Genomic DNA, 20,075 nt, shown 5'->3' with positions numbered 1-20,075 from the left:
AGTCAGGAATTTTGGATGCAGACAGTAAGTTTAAAAATATTTTAATAAGCTTTTCCAGAATTGCAGACAGGGAAGGGGAATAAGAGGAGGGAATTACTAACAGTGCAAAATACTGTGTGGGAAAAATGTATCAAACTGATCTGTAGGGTTTGTGTGTGTGTGGACATCCTATAGCACATTGAACCCTTTGGGAAGCCCAAGGATTTCCTGTTGGATTGCATTCCCAACTGTACTGAAGGCTTGGAAAATGAAGGCAAAGTTAGCAGATTTCCAGGGTTTGAAGTAGCTTTAGTAGTGCAATGACTTTTATCGAGTTCTAGTGGCTGCAGTTTGAAACATGAACAAAGTATTGTATAAAACACCAGCATAAACAAAAGGTAAATTAGAATTAAATATTCTCCAAGTCTAGCTGAGCATTACATAGTGGATTATGGAATGTCAGGTCTCTTCTACATATCACCAAAAGAAAAAAAAAATAAAGGAAAGATAAAAAACAAAGCAACATTCCTGAAAATACACACAGTGCTGGATTTCACACACGAGCCTGAGACAATTCACTGGGAAACTTTCCTATGGATTTTTGGGAAGTATTTCCAAGTTGCAACCAAAAACAAAGAGCATCAAAATAAAACTGAAAATAGGATTGTGCTTGTGTGGAACCGTCTTTGAGCCAAGGGGAAACTTTGGGGTTCTGCTCATAACCAGAGGGGAGAGTTAACAGCAACCTTTGCCTCAGGCATTAATCACTGCATTCCTTAATTAACACAGGCCTTAATTAATGAACCTCACCCAGAGCCTCTCCAGGAACAGGGCTGGCAGGAAGAGCTGGGAACAGCAGGTTCCTCCATCCATAACCCATCCACACCTCGAGGATTTGGCTCACTCCTCATCACAAAGTCCAAGGGAAGTTCAGTGGAGAACAAACCCAATCAGCCCAATCCCTCAGCAGTGGGGTTTGGGCTGAAACATGCACTTCAAACCATTCATTTCAACTGGAACCATAAACTTGAAGAGAAAAGAACCAGTTAAGGATAAACAGCACAGCTGTGAGGAGGAGGACACAGGGTTATCCATGACACAAAGGAACAATTTTCCCGGATTTTGGCAGAGTAGAACTGGAGCTGGGCTGAAAGAAACCAAACAAAACCAAAATGAATTTGGATTTAAAATGTTCCTGGCTGATGGATGTAAATCCTACATCCACAGCTTTTCAGTGGTGCTGCTGGCACGGTGAGCATCACCCCCTCCACATTTATTTATAAGCCATTTTTGGTTTTCACACTGAAATTAGTTCTCCATAGCTCAATCTTAAATTCCTCCTCTCCCTTCTCCAGGTGAGTGCATCCCTGTGCACCAATACATAATCCCAGGATTTACTAGGTTGGGAAAGACCTTTGAGATCATCAAGTCCAACCTCTGACCTGTGTGTGCTGCTCCCACTGAAGCCATCCCTGTGGTCCACAGGAATTCCAGTCCAGCACCAGTTTCCAGCTGCATTTCCAACCAGTCCAGCCACACTCCAGCCCTTGCTGTGCTCCCTGAAACGTGGCAGGTGACAGACTGGAAATAAACCAGTGGATAATGGACGGCTGAACTTGAAGAAGGTTCAGTAAACTCCAGAATTTGGCTGCTGTGAAATTTCTCCAAGTTCCAAATAAAGTGAGGAAAGGGAGAAAGAAAGCAAGGAAATGTGTGCAATGCAAGCAGCATGCTTAACAAAAATTTAAACATCATTATTTGCCATAAAACAAGGAAAAAAAAAAAAAACACGTTTCCAAAATCATCAAATGCCTTCTAACCATTCTTATGTTAATTATTTACCAGTTTCTGGGAAGAAAATTAACACGTTGGTGATTAATTTTTAACTCCATTGGTTTGGTTTGGGTTTTTTTTTTGTTTGTTTTTTGTTTTGTTTTTGGTTGGGTATTTTTTTTTAGAAAAGACTTCAGCAAAATAAAAGGAAGCTGACATTAGACTCAGGGTATCAACTCTCTCATAAAAGTTTACCAACTGTACAAGGTAAGAAAATTATACAAGCTTTTGTTTTAAGAAAGGACAGTTCAATCAAGACATAAGTACTGTAAAAATCTTTCAAAGGCTACAGAGAAATCTGGAAAAATACAGAATGTATTTCTTTAGCCCAGATAAAGAATATGGAAAGACATCATTGATGTCAACAATTTTACATAGACAAACCTGACCTGGTTTATTTATTTACCTTTTAAAACTTCTATATATAAAAATAGTTGTGCTCATAACTTTCAGGATTCATGAGGGTTCCTTAATGATGGGATGACATTTTCCTCTCTCCAGCAGGAGTGGAAGTCTCTGTGCCTGCTCTGTCTTGGCTTTTCCTGTTTTATTTTCACTTCCTGCAAAGCCCCAAATGCTTTGTTCACTTGTACACTTATTAAATGCTGTATTATACATTAAATGCTGTATTAACACATTCTTTAATGTATTAGGCTGGGAGTATTTTTGCAGCAACTCTCTGCTTTGTTCCTCAAATGTTTAAGGGCCTTTTATCCCAGAACTGCAGCTGCCAGCTCTGAGAAATTCAATATTCTCCTGCTGCTTTTCAGCACTAAAAAAACCACCAAATCATCAGATCTTTAGAGCCAACTAGAAGGTCTCAGGAAACAAAAAAAAAAATCTCAGATTGTTTATGGAACTGGATTTTGTAAGGTAACCCATCAACCCTGAAAATTTTAGACACCCAAAATTTACTCCAAGGAATAAAATCAGCTCCCAGCACTCAGTCATCCAAAGTTTCTAGCTCCTCCAGCTTCCCGTGGGAGTTGGCTTCCTGGAAGAACTCTGAAGCACCTGGACTCTCCTTCCCATTGCTGTTAATTCTCCTTCTTTTCAGAGGTCTTTCACTCTTTTCTTCCAGCTCAGGGTCATTCCTTGAAGCTGAATGAGCAAGTTTGGGGTCAATGGAGAGGTTTTCAGGTTCATACCCATTGGTATCCAGCTCCGTGTGAGGTGTTTTCTTCCCACTGGAAGGTCCATTCACGTGCAATCCCTCGAGCTTTGCCTCCTCTTTCCCTGGCACCTCCCCTGGGCCGTTGGCAGAGACACCTGGGTGGGAGAGAAACCCCATCAGCAAAGCACAGCAGCATCAGCAGCAACAGAACAGCCTGGGCTGGGTCAGGAAAGCAGAACCTGAACTCAAATGATTAAAAATTCACTGTTTTTCTCCTTATCCTCACTGTGGGAATGACGTGCATACAAATGACACAGGGAGTTTGTGGAAGTCCTATAGAGGAGCAGAGAATGTCCTGGAATCCCAGAACTCCAGGAGCTGCAGGTGGACTCTCCTCACCTGGGCATTTTGTGCAGTTTCCAGGTGATTTCCACACTCTGAGTGAGTCCCTGAGCTCCTCCCTCAGCTCGGCTCTCCTCGCTTTTCTTCCTGGCTGCTCTCCCATTCCCAACTCCCTTCCAAGGCCCAGGGCTGGGGGAAGAGCTCCTGAGGAGCCCCAGGGAGCTGCCCCCAGCCCAGCTCCCCCCTCAGGGGGGCTCAGTGTCCTGCTCAGGACCCCTCCCAGCATTGGCATTACACCTCTCCACTGGCACAGCGGGGACAGGAACTCACAAATAAGTTAACAGGAAATTCCAGGGGGGGATTTATCTTCAAGGCAAGGCCCCTGCCCTAAATGCAAACATGGAGGGGTTTTGAAAAAACCAGTTTTAAACTTAAAGCTGAGAAAATACTTAAACTACAACAGGCTGTTTGTGTCTGGGGGTGCTCACCTGGAGAAGGGAAGGTTTTGGGAGAGCTCAGAGCCCCTGGCAGGGCCTGAACGGGCTCCAGGAGAGCTGCAGAGGGACTGGGGACAAGGCATGGAGGGACAGGACACAGGGAATGGCTTCCCAGTGCCAGAGGGCAGGGCTGGATGGGAGATTGGGAAGGAATTGTTCCCTGGGAGGGTGGGCAGGCCCTGGCACAGGGTGCCCAGAGCAGCTGGGGCTGCCCCTGGATCCCTGGCAGTGCCCAAGGCCAGGCTGGACATTGGGGCTGGGAGCAGCCTGGGACAGTGGGAGGTGTCCCTGTCCATGAGATGGGGTAGCACTGGATGGGCTCTAAGGTCCCTCCTGACCCCGAGCAGGCTGGAGCTGTGTGACTGTGGCAGGACAGGGCCCCTCTCACCGTTCTGGTTGCTGCTGCTGGTGGTGCTGTCGTCCCTCTCGGACTGGCTGGTGCTGCTGTTGGAGGCGGTGGGCGGAGGGGACGGAGCTCTGCTGGAAGCAGCACTCTCACTCTCATCCAGGAGCCGATCCATGTAATCCCTGCACAACACACACACACACTCAGCCCTGGCTGGGAAAGCTTGGTGGTACTGGGGTGGAAATACCCCTGCACACACTGCAGGCATGGCCTATTCTGTGGGAAAGGCTTCCCAGTGCCAGAGGGCAGGGCTGGATGGGAGATTGGGCAGGAATTGTTCCCTGGGAGGGTGGGCAGGCCCTGGCACAGGGTGCCCAGAGCAGCTGGGGCTGCCCCTGGATCCCTGGCAGTGCCCAAGGCCAGGCTGGACATTGGGGCTGGGAGCAGCCTGGGACAGTGGGAGGTGTCCCTGCCATGGCAGGGGTGGGATGAGATGGGCTTTGAGGTCCCTCCCAACCCAAACCATTCCATGATTCCAAATGTTTTATGTTGTGGCTGTGCTTCCAAGGTGATCCCTTCAGGCACTAAACCCTCGCAATCTGCTGAGTCACCAAGAACAAACCATTCCAGTAAATATAAATCACATTTGTGCACAAGGACCCCAAAGGGGTAAAGTCAAAACCAAGTGAAAAACTCCAGAGTTAAAGACATTCCCATCTCTGCCACTTATTCCAGTGCTCCAGCTTAGGTCAGGAATGGAAGACTGAAACAAAGGGAGCTGGTGGGTAAAGCCCTTGGATGTGTGGTGGGAAGGCTGGATCAGCATCTCCTCACACGTCATCATGCTGGAATTGCACCCTGAATTCCCTAATTTATCTGCAAAATCATTCAAGAACAGACAAGTCTGATCCTTAATGACACTGCTGCTGCTGCCCCTGCACAGCCAACTGCAGGAAGAGAGGTTTGAGTGATTAACAACCAAAAATGCCTCATCTGGGGAAAAATGGAAAATAGGGGAAAAAAAAACCCAGCAAGAGATGGGAGGAGAGGAGGAGCCAGACAGTCCCTGCCAAGCAGTTAAGAAACTCTCTGTAACATCCACAAAGTCCCAGATGGCAACTCTGGGTGTCACACAGCCCTCAGATGTTTGGAGAAACAATAATATGCCAAGGAAGGATCAACAGAGGAGCCAGGAACAAATGAGGAATGAAAATAATAGTAAAAAAGCTTGGCAAGAGGCAGTGGAAAGAGTGGGACAGCCAGATCAGAGCTTTGGAATGAAGGGCAGGAGAACAAGCTGGATCTGAGCTGGGAATGCAGCTCTGCTCACACATTCCCTCTTTCCTCAGCAAGGACGGGAATGGGAAAAGGAGTTATGGATACCCCAAATGCCCTGGGACTTGGTGTTGTGCTGGCCAGAATGACTGACAAACAATGCACCACAAATTCCACCTGAAACTTGTGGTTACTGCTTTTGTACAAAACATATTTAATTAAAACAAGCATTGAAAAGAAAAACCTATTTACATTTAAAAAGAAAACCAATGGAATTCTAACAGAACTCAAATTACTGCTCAATGCAAAGTGTTTGCCTTAGTCCAAATAAATGTATTTTACAGATTATTTATACACACCAATGACATTTTTTACACTTTGGCTGTTTCCTGCTGCAAATTCGCCTCTGAACCCCTCAGTTTTCAGCTGAGAGCAGGATGAAATACAGATTTAACCCCAGCATGACAATGAAATGATGAAATCAGGCACATCTTACGTGACCCCAGGGTGCAGGTTGTATTTTTTCTTCCCAAAACGGGTCTGCTGAGCGAAGAAATCGTAACGCTCCGACTTCTTCCACATGTAATAGAAGGCCACACATTCCCCCACGGAGCGGGTCCGCACCTGGAACAGGGGCCAAGCAAGTCCTCGTGAATTTAAAGGTACTTCTGGGCCAAAAAGAGCCAGCATTTCCAGCAAAAAGTGTGAAATTCCAAGTCAAAGCTGCTTGGATTAGTGGACACTCTTGGCTCAGAATTTCAAAGGCCCAGAAATGGAAGTTAAGGGTGTTTCTAAAAATATTGGAGATGTCATGCAAGGAACAGCTCCAGGAGGAATATTCCAAGGGTGGCCAGAGTCTCTTCAGCCCAGATCCAGGCTCCAGGGAGGCAGCTCTTCCCACAGGAGTTTTGCAGGATTTCTGCACTTCCACAGTTACAAATTCTGGGCTTTGAGAACCAATTTGGCTGAAAATAGTGGGAAAAAATTCCTCCCTGGCACAGGGTGCCCAGAGAAGCTGTGGCTGCCCCTGGATCCATCCCTGGAAGTGTCCAAGGCCAGGCTGAAGCAAGCTGGGATAGTGGAAGTGTCCCTGCCCATGGCAGGGGGTGGAATGGGATCTCTAAGGTCCCTTTCAACCCAACCCATTTGGGGATGCTGGGATTCTACAGCTGAAAATAAAATGATTTTGTTCACTTCTTTATCAAGGAAATTTATTTATTTACAATTATATGGTTTTAAAATGTAAAAAGTGAGAATTGCACTTAGAGCTTACCTTGTTTGCCTGAATCACATGGAAATCCTTGCCATAGACTTTCAGCCCTTGTTCAAAATTCCTGCATTCCTCTTCCGTCCAAACAGATAATTCTTCTATAGGAAAATCAAAAATAAAAATGCAAGAAAGACAATATTTAATTTAAAAAGCCACTAAAAGCCAACTGAAGTGACAGAAAACATCTGGGATGAGCAGGGTCCTTTCTCCAGCTGCTGACTCCATAGGAACCACTTCCAGGAATTTCACCTTTTAGTATAATAATGGGAATTCTCCCTTCTAAGGACAAGATAGGGAAATGTGGCTGCTGGCAGGAGCTGGTTTGTAGGGACTGCTATAACCTGATTATGATCTGGCCTCATTGATTCTTCAGGTCACAAGTAAATAAGGTTTAAAACAGTGGGAGAACAAAGTAATCTCATTTCTTTGATCATTGCTGCCTCGTGCCGTGCCCAGGGAACTCGGGAGAGGTTGGGAAGCAGCACCAACAGATCAATGTGTGGGAAAACAGCTCCTGTCTTCTTCCCTCAGTTTGTTGTTCCTTAGTTTGCTGTTTGAATGCAGGGATCAATAACAGCACAGGAAATGCTCAAGGCTCCCACAGCACCTTTAAGATCAGGGTTTTCAATGCTGCACTTGGTAAAATAAAAGCTTTATTTGCTCCTTCCTTTAGAATGATTTCATTTTATGTCTCACATTTGCTGTGTTCACTTTGATGACTGAAAGCTCTAGAAGAGCACAATAAAAACACCTACAAAATGCACAGTTGAGTTGTTAAGAAGTCATTTTCAATTTTAAGTTGCTGCTGAAGCCACAGATATTTGTATCAAGCTCTATGGACAGGAAGTGAATTTACACATCTGCTGATTCCATTCTCCCAGAGAACAATGAGAGATTCACTGAGGCTGCATTTAAATGAAGCTTAAATCAACCTTCTCAGCCTGGTGACAGCAAAACCCCAAGCCTGGGTGAGAAATAAAATGAAAATTCAGGAATTTAAACAAAGTCCTTTTCAGTGCACGCTCACCTCTGGCTGCTTTGACATTAAATCTCAGCCTTCGTAATGATTCCTCAGTATCAAAATTGCACTTCACCAGTTCATACAATGCCTGGAGAGAGGAAAATCCACACATTTAACACTCCAGAGACCACCCAAATTATGCTGTGCCACAGCAGCACGCTCAGAAAATCACTGATACCTGTTTAGATTAAACTCTTGGAATGAATGCAGTGTAATTTAAGATGTATTTACTGTGTCTAAATTCCCAAATCTCTGTTTACATAACAAAAATATACCCAGGCAAAGCACTGCAACTTTTTCATCCACTACACACATTTGTAAAATTGAGGTAGGGCTTTTTTTGGGTATGAAGAAAAAAAAAGAACAAATGAAGAAAAAAATAAGTGTGCATTCATAGAGAATTGAAAATTTCGTAACTGAAAAATTCTGTGCCTGAGAGAATTAACTCACACAGATTTATATAGAAAATAAAGCCTTGATTTTATTTATCTTCTATTATATATTTATTTTATATAAACCAGCATTAAGCCCAAGTCAACAGTTTAATATTCACTAAGAGGTAAAAACCTCATCGTTTCTATTTCCACAAGGAGCAATAAAACTGTCTCAAGCACAATTTTAACTCTTGGGAGTAAAATTAAATAAAAGGATGATTAATTCTATAAAATAAACGACACATTGTGGTTATTTTTCTATACCTGCTCATTGTCTTTAATATGGGATCCCTCAGGAATTGCATCCAGGCCTTTCTCCTCTCCCGTGCGCCTCGAGGCTTCATTTAGGAATTCTATGACTTTATCCTCTGGTAAAAAGTCAGGATTCCAGAGCAGCTGATCATCATTTTCATACACTGGATAAACCCCAGGGAGAACACAAGAAAATCAAGTGATTATTAAGACATTTATTGTCTCTGATAAACCTGAAGATCACTGGAGCACCATTAATTGGGAACACACAGGTAAAATCTCCTGGATGCAGAGATCCAAATGACTTGGATTTTGTACTTTGCCTTCAAATCCCTGGCATAGTCTGGGTTCTGGATCATAGGACTCATTCTGCAACTCCAGAATTTTAATCTCCACCTCTCCCAGAGCCTCCACAGGAGTTTGAGAGCAGGGAAGCCACAGTAAACTGAAATTAATGGAGAAACGTGGGCCAAGTGAGATATCCCCTGATTATCTCCAAGTTTTATTTTGGAAGAGCCAAGCTTTGGATTGTAGCAAAATAAAGTGAAATTCTGGCTATTAAAGCAGAAAAATATCCAGACCTTGGCTGTGGTCTCCAACAACCTTAGAAAGGTCAGCAAGAAAGGAATTTGAACATTGATTCCAAGAGGAATGCTTGGGAAAGCATGGTCAGCACAGGAAGGGAGGTACAGAGGGGTTGAAAGATGAATCTCTGCTCGGAAAAAGTATTTTAACATGGAAATAAATACAAATAAAAACCCTCAAAGGGGCAAAGAAAATGATGAAGTGCCTTGAAAAGAAAGCAGCTTCATTTCAGCCAGGATACACTTTGGGAACAGCTCCCAAGAGTTTTCTGGGAGGTTTTTCTTTCAAAGGGTACAACTCAGTTGACTCAGTTTGGCTGCTGATTCAAGAAAAAAAGAACTCTAGGAACCCTCAGAGAATCCTGGAACGGTTTGGGTTGGAATGGACCTTAAAGCCCATCCAATTCCATGGGCAGGGACACCTTCCCCTATCTCAGCTGCTCCAAGCCCTGTCCAGCCTGGCCTTGGACACTTCCAGGGATGGGGAAGCCACAACCTCTCTGGGCAATGAGATAATTGAGTATAAAGCTGGATTCTAGGAAGGCTCCTGGTTTTGTGCTGGTTATTTAAAAACTAAATTATATAAAGCTACAGAAAATCCATCCTCATTGACCTGCAGTGGGAGCAAATTCTTAGGAATGGGCTGAATGAACAGGAAAATTGGCTTCCTTCATGTTCACAGCTGGGTTTAAACTGGATCTGCCTTTCCTGACAGGATCCAGCCAAAGCCTCTGGTTGAGACAAGGTGAAAAATTCCTGGGGAAAAAAAAATCTACAAAAGTAGAACTTTTTATTGCTGATTGAAGAGGTACAAAACATGAAAATCAAAGCTGCTGGTACCATTTTGCCTCTTTTAATGTGCTAATCCAGTTCCAGAAAGACAATTTCTCCATTAGCTGTTTTTTTTCCCTAAATCTGTAAGTGAAGAGGTTACAGCTTGTGTGCATCGCTAAATCAGAATCCAAGGGTTCAAGAGGCATCAGGCCAGGAATAAAATCCTTCTTTTCCTCTTCCTCTCGCCCTCATGAAGTACAGGATGAGCTATAATTTGAGATGGTGGCTCTAATTGTCACTCATTTATTTATTGTCATTAGCAAGGCTCATGACACCAATCAAATCTTTTTTTTCTCCTAATTAGACATTAATCCCAAACAGCAATAATGGTCAAGTCTCACCTTTTTCATTCTCTTTGTATTTGCAGGTGCCAGCTGGAATTTCAGCTTGAAACATAGAGCCCACCATGATTTCCTGTTTGGAAATAAAAAGAAGTGAAGCAACCCTGAGATTTTTTGTTGGCAAACAGGAGCACGACCACATCTTTTTTCCTCCCCTCTTAAAACTTTCATTGCTTGAAATTTAAAAATGCAAAGAACAGCTCAAAAATCTCAAACAGATACATGGAAATGGATTTCTGATTGTTTGGGGAGGATTCAAAGACTTCTCATTATCAAAACTCTCTTATTTATGGGGAAAAACCACAGAGGATTTGGGTGCTGTACAGAGCTCAGAGTTACCCAGTAACAGATTAATTTATTATCCGTGAAATACAGGCTGAGTATTTACCTTTTTCCAGTCTTCTGAGGGAATATAATCTTCATCTTCTTCAGATTCCTCCTCTATTTCACTATCTACAAGAAATTTTGCAGACATTGAAGCCAAGAAGAGCAGGTGTGGCAGAGGCCTCCGAGCCCAGCAGCCTCCAGCCCCGCTCTGCTCCCTCCCTCCCTCCTTATCTCTGCCCCACCAGAGCAAGGGACACTTTTGGGGACAACATTAATGGCTCAGCAGTGACAAGATTAAAAAACGACCCACCCACATTTGGATTAAGGTACACAACAGGCTCTGAGAAGTTCAGGCACAAATAAACACATCCCTAAATCGTGTTACTACATTTAGATTTCTTCTCCTTCAGCTTTGAATGATGCACATCCAAGTTTATTCTAAATTTGTGGGAATATTTTTGCAGGTTTCAACCCCTTTTCCATGAGCTCCTGGCTTAGTTCCTGCTGCTCTTTTCCAGCTGTCAGGGAATTTAAGGCAGATCTCAGCAGGAGGTGTGAGAAATCTGGAAGTGTGTCTTCCTGGGATTTAGGATTTAGGCACAACAGCCCTTCCAACAGATTATTTGGGATAAGGATTGCCAGGAATGTTAAGCTCTTTATGACATAGGCCAGTTGCCTTCCACAAGGTGCTGGTTTATGTACTGAATGATATAGCAACATTAAAATTATTTATGCATCAAATGACATTTTTTACACAGCTGAAAGCTGTAAAAACCCCCCAAACCTAACACAATACACTTGAATTAAGTTAATTCTATGCTTAAAAATAGGAATTTATTGAAGATACTTGCAATCCTCTGCACAGCCACACATTTGTTCATTTAAATTTAAAGGTTCCGTGGCAATTCTGGAGTTAAATAAACTCCAGATTAAAAACTGCATTTCTACAAAGTCATAACTAATAAATACCAAGAGTAAGGTATGGTGAGGAACCTTTTATTTGTTCAAACACAGAACACAAGGAATTCAAATACCAAAAGTCACTTTCATTACAGAAAGGTAAAATATCTGCTGTCCCAAGCAGCTCAAAAGGTTCAGATCCCACCAGGGGAGATTCCAGGGAAATCAGAGTTGCCTGAAGGGACAGCTACAACAGTAGTGGATGCAAAAACAGTTTGTAAACAAAGTAAGAGAGAAAAGGATCAGTTCAATGCTGGCAACAGAATCAAACATGGAATTCTTGAAGCAAATTTTCTTCTTTGTGACCCCCCTCTTCATTATTTCAGGGTTAACAATTCTTGGCCTTTTCCAGATTTTACTGCTTTCCTGTTTGTGAGGAAATCTGGGTTCTATTCATAGAAAATTTCAGTTTATTTTTCCCTTCAGGTGGACTCTGAACTCATTTGGATGAGGACAGAGCACAGGCTTTGGCAAATAATCAGAGCACACCAATTAATTTTAATCTGTAAAATTTCAAATTTCAATTTTCCCCCGAATTTCATCCTCTCTTCTAAGACCAGAGAACATCTCCCCTCCTCACACAGAGTCAGCAGAGCACTCAGCTAAAACCAGGACTTTTCTGCCTTTTGTTTCGAGGATAATTCTCATCAACAGCAGTGGCATGAAGAGGAAAACTCAGTATTTTTGGGGATCAACATGCACTTGTGGCACAGAATACTGGCTTAACTGGAGCTGAGCTTACCAGAAGTCAGTGATACTGAGATTTATTAAACTGGACTTACTTGTATCAAAATATTTACACCGCCGAGGGCGAATGATCTCCTGGGGGTCTTGAGAAGCAACAGATGGGGCTGGGTCATCATTTGAGGACTGGGTCTCATCTTCCTGCCCTGAGGAATCTTTTATGGTCTCCTCCTGACACATGGAAAAAAACAAACAGCAGCTCAGTTATCCCTGCTAGTGAGAAATGTGATTGTGGCAATATTTTTGCCAGGATTATCAACAGATCAACCCCAAATCTCTTTTATTTGTGGCCTGTCCAGGCTGAGCCACCACAAATGTACCATTTCAACGTGTGAACACATCCTGAGGTTATTTTTTGAGCAGGATTTGAAGCAGATCAATAGAACAGCCAGACTGTAACAAATCAGAAATATGAACCCAAATGAAATCTTAATCTTTGCTTTTTTTAATCTTTGTGGTTTTCACTGGATTTCATTTCACTTTAAATTTCACTTTGGTCTTGAAAGTCCTTTCTTATGAATTTTCAATGAAAAGAGGAGGGATTTAGATGGAAATGGTATCTTCCATAAAAATTCATGTGCACAGAGTGGTTCAACTCCACAGGAACAGCAGGGTTGGCTCAGTCCACTGAGTCAAGACCAAAAATTAGAATCAATTCCTTTACGAGAGGATAAACCACCACAACTATGGGAATCATTACAAGCAGAGAAAACGAAAATCATAAATATATTTTTAACAAATCTTTTTTTTTTCTACTTCAAAGCATGCTGTTTGTGTCCTTGCTGTGTTTTATGTTGCACACACAGTGGCTGCTCGTGGCCCTGGAGCATCAGGCCCAGCACACATTGATGTGCACCTTCAGCAGCCACCAGAGCATTGTCACATGTGCAGCTTAAAGCAGATTAAAAATAGAACCCAGCTAAGTGCAGGGGAGCTAAATAGGCTGTGCAGAGATGAGCACTTGCAGGGAAAGCTTCAATGATTTATACAATTATTCCACCCCCACAGCTGCATTTTGCGCCTCGGAGCTCTGAACTCCCAGCCCAGCCGAGCCAGCTCAGGGCCCAGGCACCTAAAATCCAACTGGGATGGACTGGGGAGTGCCTGCTCCCAGTGCAGGGCTGGGATGGGCTGAACTGGTGTGAACTGGGCTGGGATTGGGCAGTGCCTGCTCCCAGTGCAGGGCTGGGATGGGCTGAACTGGTGTGAACTGGGCTGGGATTGGGCAGTGCCTGCTCCCAGTGCAGGGCTGGGATGGGCTGAACTGGTGTGAACTGGGCTGGGATTGGGGAGTGCCTGCTCCCAGTGCAGGGCTGGGATGGGATGGGCTGAACTGGTGTGAACTGGGCTGGGATTGGGCAGTGCCTGCTCCCAGTGCAGGGCTGGGATGGGATGGGCTGAACTGGTGTGAACTGGGATGGGATTGGGCAGTGCCTGCTCCCAGTGCAGGGCTGGGATGGGATGGGCTGAACTGGTGTGAACTGGGCTGGGATTGGGGAGTGCCTGCTCCCAGTGCAGGGCTGGGATGGGATGGGCTGAACTGGTGTGAACTGGGCTGGGATTGGGCAGTGCCTGCTCCCAGTGCAGGGCTGGGATGGGACTGGGGAGTGCCTGCTCCCAGTGCAGGGCTGGGATGGGCTGAACTGGTGTGAACTGGGATGGGATTGGGGAGTGCCTGCTCCCAGTGCAGGGCTGGGATGGGATGGGCTGAACTGGTGTGAACTGGGCTGGGATTGGGCAGTGCCTGCTCCCAGTGCAGGGCTGGGATGGGCTGAACTGGTGTGAACTGGACTGGGATTGGGGAGTGCCTGCTCCCAGTGCAGGGCTGGGATGGGATGGGCTGAACTGGTGTGAACTGGGATGGGATTGGGCAGTGCCTGCTCCCAGTGCAGGGCTGGGATGGGATGGGCTGAACTGGTGTGAACTGGGATGGGATTGGGCAGTGCCTGCTCCCAGTGCAGGGCTGGGATGGGATGGGCTGAACTGGTGTGAACTGGGATGGGATTGGGCAGTGCCTGCTCCCAGTGCAGGGCTGGGATGGGATGGGCTGAACTGGTGTGAACTGGGCTGGGATTGGGCAGTGCCTGCTCCCAGTGCAGGGCTGGGATGGGATGGGCTGAACTGGTGTGAACTGGGCTGGGATTGGGCAGTGCCTGCTCCCAGTGCAGGGCTGGGATGGGACTGGGGAGTGCCTGCTCCCAGTGCAGGGCTGGGATGGGCTGAACTGGTGTGAACTGGGATGGGATTGGGGAGTGCCTGCTCCCAGTGCAGGGCTGGGATGGGATGGGCTGAACTGGTGTGAACTGGGCTGGGATTGGGCAGTGCCTGCTCCCAGTGCAGGGCTGGGATGGGCTGAACTGGTGTGAACTGGACTGGGATTGGGGAGTGCCTGCTCCCAGTGCAGGGCTGGGATGGGCTGAACTGGTGTGAACTGGGCTGGGATTGGGGAGTGCCTGCTCCCAGTGCAGGGCTGGGATGGGATGGGCTGAACTGGTGTGAACTGGGCTGGGATTGGGCAGTGCCTGCTCCCAGTGCAGGGCTGGGATGGGCTGAACTGGTGTGAACTCGGCTGGGATTGGGGAGTGCCTGCTCCCAGTGCAGGGCTGGGATGGGATGGGCTGAACTGGTGTGAACTGGGATGGGATTGGGCAGTGCCTGCTCCCAGTGCAGGGCTGGGATGGGCTGAACTGGTGTGAACTGGGCTGGGATTGGGGAGTGCCTGCTCCCAGTGCAGGGCTGGGATGGGCTGAACTGGTGTGAACTGGGCTGGGATTGGGGAGTGCCTGCTCCCAGTGCAGGGCTGGGATGGGATGGGCTGAACTGGTGTGAACTGGGCTGGGATTGGGCAGTGCCTGCTCCCAGTGCAGGGCTGGGATGGGCTGAACTGGTGAGAACTGGGCTGGGATTGGGGAGTGCCTGCTCCCAGTGCAGGGCTGGGATGGGATGGGCTGAACTGGTGTGAACTGGGCTGGGATTGGGCAGTGCCTGCTCCCAGTGCAGGGCTGGGATGGGCTGAACTGGTGAGAACTGGGCTGGGATTGGGCAGTGCCTGCTCCCAGTGCAGGGCTGGGATGGGCTGAACTGGTGAGAACTGGGCCAGTCCCTGAGCTGTGGCTGCTGAGGGGCAGCAAGGCACTGGCTCTGCACTGTCCCCAAGGAGGGTGAGGCCCTGCAGGGGGACAGGGGTGGCTCCTCTGCTGGGACACAGGGACAGGACAGGCAGGGCCTTAAATCAGCCACTGCAGAGCCCTGAGGACACACAAGATGGAAGTTGTACCAGGAGGGAATTAAAAGTGAGGACACAGAAGGAAGTGACACGTCAGGAGCAGCACTGAGCACAACAAAACAAACATTTGTGCCTTAGCTTGATTCTGCACAGGATTACTGATGTTGGAAAAGCCCTCCAGGATCATCCAGTCCAAGCTGTGCCCCATCCCCACCTTGTCACCAGCCCAGAGCCCTGAGTGCCACATCCAAGTGTTCCTGGGACACCTCCAGGGATGGGGACTCCAGCCCCTTCCAAAGCCCGTCCACCCTTTCCATGAGGAAATTTTCCTGAAAGAATTCTACCTGAAAGAATTCTTCCTGCATCCTTTATGTTATGTAAGTTTCTCCCCCTCTCCAGCTTCCTGAACCTTTCCTGGTACAATCTAACAATGGATCTTCCTTTTGAACTATTCAGCCCCCACAAATAACAACCTTCTCCAGCATCTGTCAAGGGAGCCTGTAAATCCCAGGAACTTCAGTTCCTGAATCAGATGTACCATTCCTCATCTCTGTGTGGCATTCCAGGGATTCTAAAATAGGTGAAGTACCAAAAGCCCAGAATGGATCTTTTTCAAAGCCAGATTAGGTAATGAAACCTCCACTAATGCCTCAGCATTTGTGTCGCTGACAATGCCAAGGGGTTTGTATTTTAATGGAATTCAGGATGCAGTAGTAATGGAGAAGTTACAGCTGTGCCCATGACAGGAGTCTAAATTCCAAGTAGAAGAAACTCTTCTAAAATCAGAAAATTATTTGGAGAGAACACAGAAAAGGAGTTTGAAGATGCTAAGCTCAAAATTAAACATTTTGCAAAGACACTTCGGTTCAGTTAATTCAAGTACAACCAGGCTGGGAAAATACAATTTAAACGTTCAAGTTGGAAAACTTGCAGGATTTCCAACACCCAGAACCACATTTAATCCAACTCCACCCTTGTGCAGTTTCAATAATCAGCTTTTCCACCTCAAAAGAAGTGTTCAGTTGTATCTCTAAAGGTGTCTGCAGGCATTTAAAATGTCAGTGCTGAAGTTCTGAAGGCCAATTCCAATCCCTTCTTAGATGCTGCTGCATCCATGTATTTTAAATTGCCTCAGTTTGGGATGAGAGAGATGGAATTAAGAGCAATTAAGAGAAATGCAGATGGGTAAATCAGAATAAACCTTATTAGTAAAGCAAGGTTTATAAAATCAACTCTATTACAGATAAGCCTGGGATATTGAGTAGCACATGCATGCAAGCCATGAATTTACATACGCAAATGAGCACACACTTACTTTGTTTTCCCCACTGCAGCCACTGTTGTCATCGTTATCAACATCATCATCATCTTCTCCCTCCTCCTCTTCCTCCTCTTCCTCCTCCTCCTCCTCTTCCTCCTGCAGGGGCACGGTGCCATCGTAGCCGTAGCGGCTCAGCAGCTCCTGGATGGGCATGTCGCTCTCCTGGGCAACAGCCAAACAAAAACTGGGATTTAACAGGGATAATGCCACAGGAACTGCTCTACAGCATCAAGGTGAGCACCTCTCCACCGAAGAAAAACGTGGGGGGCTTTTGTGCAGGATAATTTCTTTCCCAAGCCTCGATTTATTTACAGCAGACCTCCCACACCAAGGGGATCTCCACGGGGCCACAAACCCATTAAAGGGGCTCGGTTTTACCAAACACCTTCAGTACCCACAGCAAACACATTCCTTACTGGAAGATTTATTGGTATTCCCTCCACTGCCCCAAACCAGCTGGGAAAATGGTGCTATTTAGTACAAATTTGTGGGGAAAATGGATAAAATGGGTGTCAGCAGCAAGTGCTTCACACAGACAGCTGAGATCCTGCGAGGCAGGAACCTGTCCCAGCGCAAGGCAGGAATTCCTGCAGTGACTCCAAGAATTCAGCTCCATCAGAACTTGCAATACCTGGCTGGAACATGGAATTAGATCTTCTTAGGGGGAGTTGTGCTCCAGGGACAATTCCACAGAGTTCCTCAATGCTTGAATGTAAAATTCCACCCAAACTGCACCTCTCAGTGTCCCTGTACCTCTCCTTCTTCAGGCAAGGAAGGTTTGGATGGGGTGAGGGATCACCTGATACCCAGGGAAGGAGAGCAGGAATGTTTGTTTCATGTTTATTTTAAGCTGGTTGGCTACAAACCCATCCCCAGCTGGAAGCAAATCTGTGAAAATCTTAGAAAATTTTATTTAAAAATCCTTAAAAGGCTGGTCCACTCTGAAGAGACATTTCAAATTATACTGCCACTTCTCAAATTTAGAGGCTCCCAAACTCTTACCTTTATTAATAAAAATTACTAATTGCTGGCTCTGCTAATTACTTCCTTTACTACTTTTAATCCTCAGTGTCCAGCCTTCAGGACAGTCATCCCTAAGGAGATTTTTCAGAGCAGAAACTTTCAGAGATCATTTAAAAATTCTCTCTCAAAACATCAAATCCTTTGTTTATTAATTGGAGGTGTCTGCTTGCTCTAAATAGTTTTTCTTAGTATTTAATGTACACGTTGGCTGATAATCAGATATTTTTAGTTACTGGCTGACCTTAGACTTCCTATCTTAAGGGCCTGCACTGATCTAATTCCTGGAAACATCCCAACAATCCCAATGACAAGAGTGGGGTTAGCTGTGCTCTGTAAAAAGAGTGACACAGGGGTTATCAGCACTCATTGTCTGTGTATTGTATTGTATTGTATTTTATGTTATTTCATTTTATTTCATTTCAAAGAACTAAGCCATCCTACCACTTATTCCTCTACTCTTTGGTTAAGTTTTACTCCCAGTAATGCAAATAATGTGGAATTAAATGTTCTCCCCTTCCCTCTTGACTCCTTGGTGCCCATCCTGTCAGTGCATGGGAGGAACTCTTAGAAGTGAGGAATTAATACTTTACTGACACAGACAACATGAAAGGCCTGTGGTCTTAATTAAACCTGGCAGCAGAGCTAGCAGAAAAATCGTATTTTAATTATCCAAATGTCCTCCAGTACATTTTGGAAAGGAATATCCTTTCTTTAAGTGCACCTATCCTATAGAGCTGAGAATTAGAAAGAACTTTTACTGGAATTTGTAGGTATTTGTGAATTATGGAACAGGAATATTACTGACCCTGCGTTACCTAGGAAAGGGGGGTTTGTATTTATAATATTTTTCTCAGGTAAAGCCTCAACTTCAAATAGTCCATTCCAATTCCCAGAGTTCCAAGGACCAGCAACTCTCCAAGAGAAAACACAAATTGGGATTTCTGTATCGCTTCAGGGTATTGCAAAAATGGAAAAGGTTAAAAAAATCACAAGGATTATCCAAGACACTGAAATTCCTTCTGTGGAAGGAGAGTTCCAGAGCCCCAATGTCCAGCCTGGCCTTGGGCACTGCCAGGGATCCAGGGGCAGCCCCAGCTGCTCTGGGCACCCTGTGCCAGGGCCTGCTCACCCTCCCAGGGAACAATTCCTTCCCAATCTCCCATCCAGCCCTGCCCTCTGGCAGTGGGAAGCCATTCCCTGGGTCCTGTCCCTCCATGCCTTGTCCCCAGTCCCTCTGCAGCTCTCCTGGAGCCCCTTCAGGCCCTGCCAGGGGCTCTGAGCTCTCCCAAAACCTTCCCTTCTCCAGGTGAACAATCCCAGGCCCTCAAGGACCAGCACATTCCAGACCCACCAGAGTTTAATCCATGAGCAGGAAAGATCCCAACCCTCACAGGAAGGGGGAGTTTTTATGACAACCACCAAGGTTCAAAAATGCTTTTGCAAAACCCAACTGCCAGGGCTGAACTGCTCCATCAGGGACATTCCCAGCCTGGGGAAATCTGAAATAATCCAGGTAAATTTTGGGGGAAAAACACAGGATAGCATTTATCCTGAGAGCAGTTTTGAGAACTAAATGGCCTATCACCCATGTCTGAAAAAAGATAAAATTATACAAACGTAAATAATACAAATTATGTATTTATTTAATATTTACCCACAACTCGAGGTAACCACTGGATATGAGGGGATAAACTGAAGAGTTGTAATGTGGTGAAAGAATTACACAAAATATGAAGGGAAAAAAGCACATTTTCAATTTAAACCCCATGTGAGACATGTGGAGCTCCATTCCTCACGTAATCGACATGAAGCATATTTAGATTCACCAACTATTTATTTACCTTTATGTTTTCCAATTAATATCAACCTAGAAATTTACACTGGAAATATAGATTAAATGGAGTAAATGAATTTAAAGCCATATTGGTAGAATCACTTAAGCTAAATAGGATTTGTACATCAAATATTCATCTGTGAATCATTAATGATCTGTTCAGGAGGCCAACAAGGCCACAGACAGCATCTAAATTACTTTGCATTTATAATGAACCTACTTGGTAATTTAAGAATATTATTCCTGCCTGAGAAATAATTTAAGACAATACAGAAGTGACAGCAGAACCTGGAATTGCCAGAAAGAAATGACCATTTCCACTGGAAATATTGATTAAATGTACTAAATTAATTTAAAGTGCTATTGGCATAATCACTCATGCTAAATAGGGCTTGGATATCATTTCCTCTGCATCTTCCTTTAAATGAAGATACTCCTATGGGCTCCACTAGATTAGACAGATATTTGTATCCAAATGCACAAGAAATGTAAAATTATGAGGGTTTTGGCTTTAAATA

At 45.2% G+C, this 20,075-nt stretch overlaps 1 protein-coding gene across 2 annotated transcripts in view; it reads right to left on the bottom strand.

Annotated features, from left to right (window-relative positions):
* Positions 1-24: 24 nt before the first annotated feature.
* The window catches only part of MIER1 (MIER1 transcriptional regulator), a 33,455-nt gene continuing 13,404 nt past the window's right edge, over positions 25-20,075 (bottom strand). For both annotated transcript variants that reach the window (XM_032117637.1, XM_032117636.1), the window contains 10 exons: positions 16,695-16,862; positions 12,192-12,324; positions 10,511-10,575; positions 10,123-10,195; positions 8,376-8,527; positions 7,684-7,765; positions 6,660-6,754; positions 5,883-6,010; positions 4,154-4,293; positions 25-3,081 (listed from right to left, as the gene is read on the bottom strand). In XM_032117637.1, coding sequence (XP_031973528.1) covers positions 2,756-3,081; positions 4,154-4,293; positions 5,883-6,010; positions 6,660-6,754; positions 7,684-7,765; positions 8,376-8,527; positions 10,123-10,195; positions 10,511-10,575; positions 12,192-12,324; positions 16,695-16,862 — 1,362 coding nt within the window. In that variant the 3' untranslated portion in view covers positions 25-2,755. The remainder of the gene's footprint in view (positions 3,082-4,153; positions 4,294-5,882; positions 6,011-6,659; positions 6,755-7,683; positions 7,766-8,375; positions 8,528-10,122; positions 10,196-10,510; positions 10,576-12,191; positions 12,325-16,694; positions 16,863-20,075) is intronic.

This window comes from Corvus moneduloides, chromosome 9, assembly GCF_009650955.1.
Source record: "Corvus moneduloides isolate bCorMon1 chromosome 9, bCorMon1.pri, whole genome shotgun sequence".
Classification (NCBI taxonomy): domain Eukaryota; kingdom Metazoa; phylum Chordata; class Aves; order Passeriformes; family Corvidae; genus Corvus; species Corvus moneduloides.
This window is presented reverse-complemented; position numbering and strand designations above follow the sequence as displayed.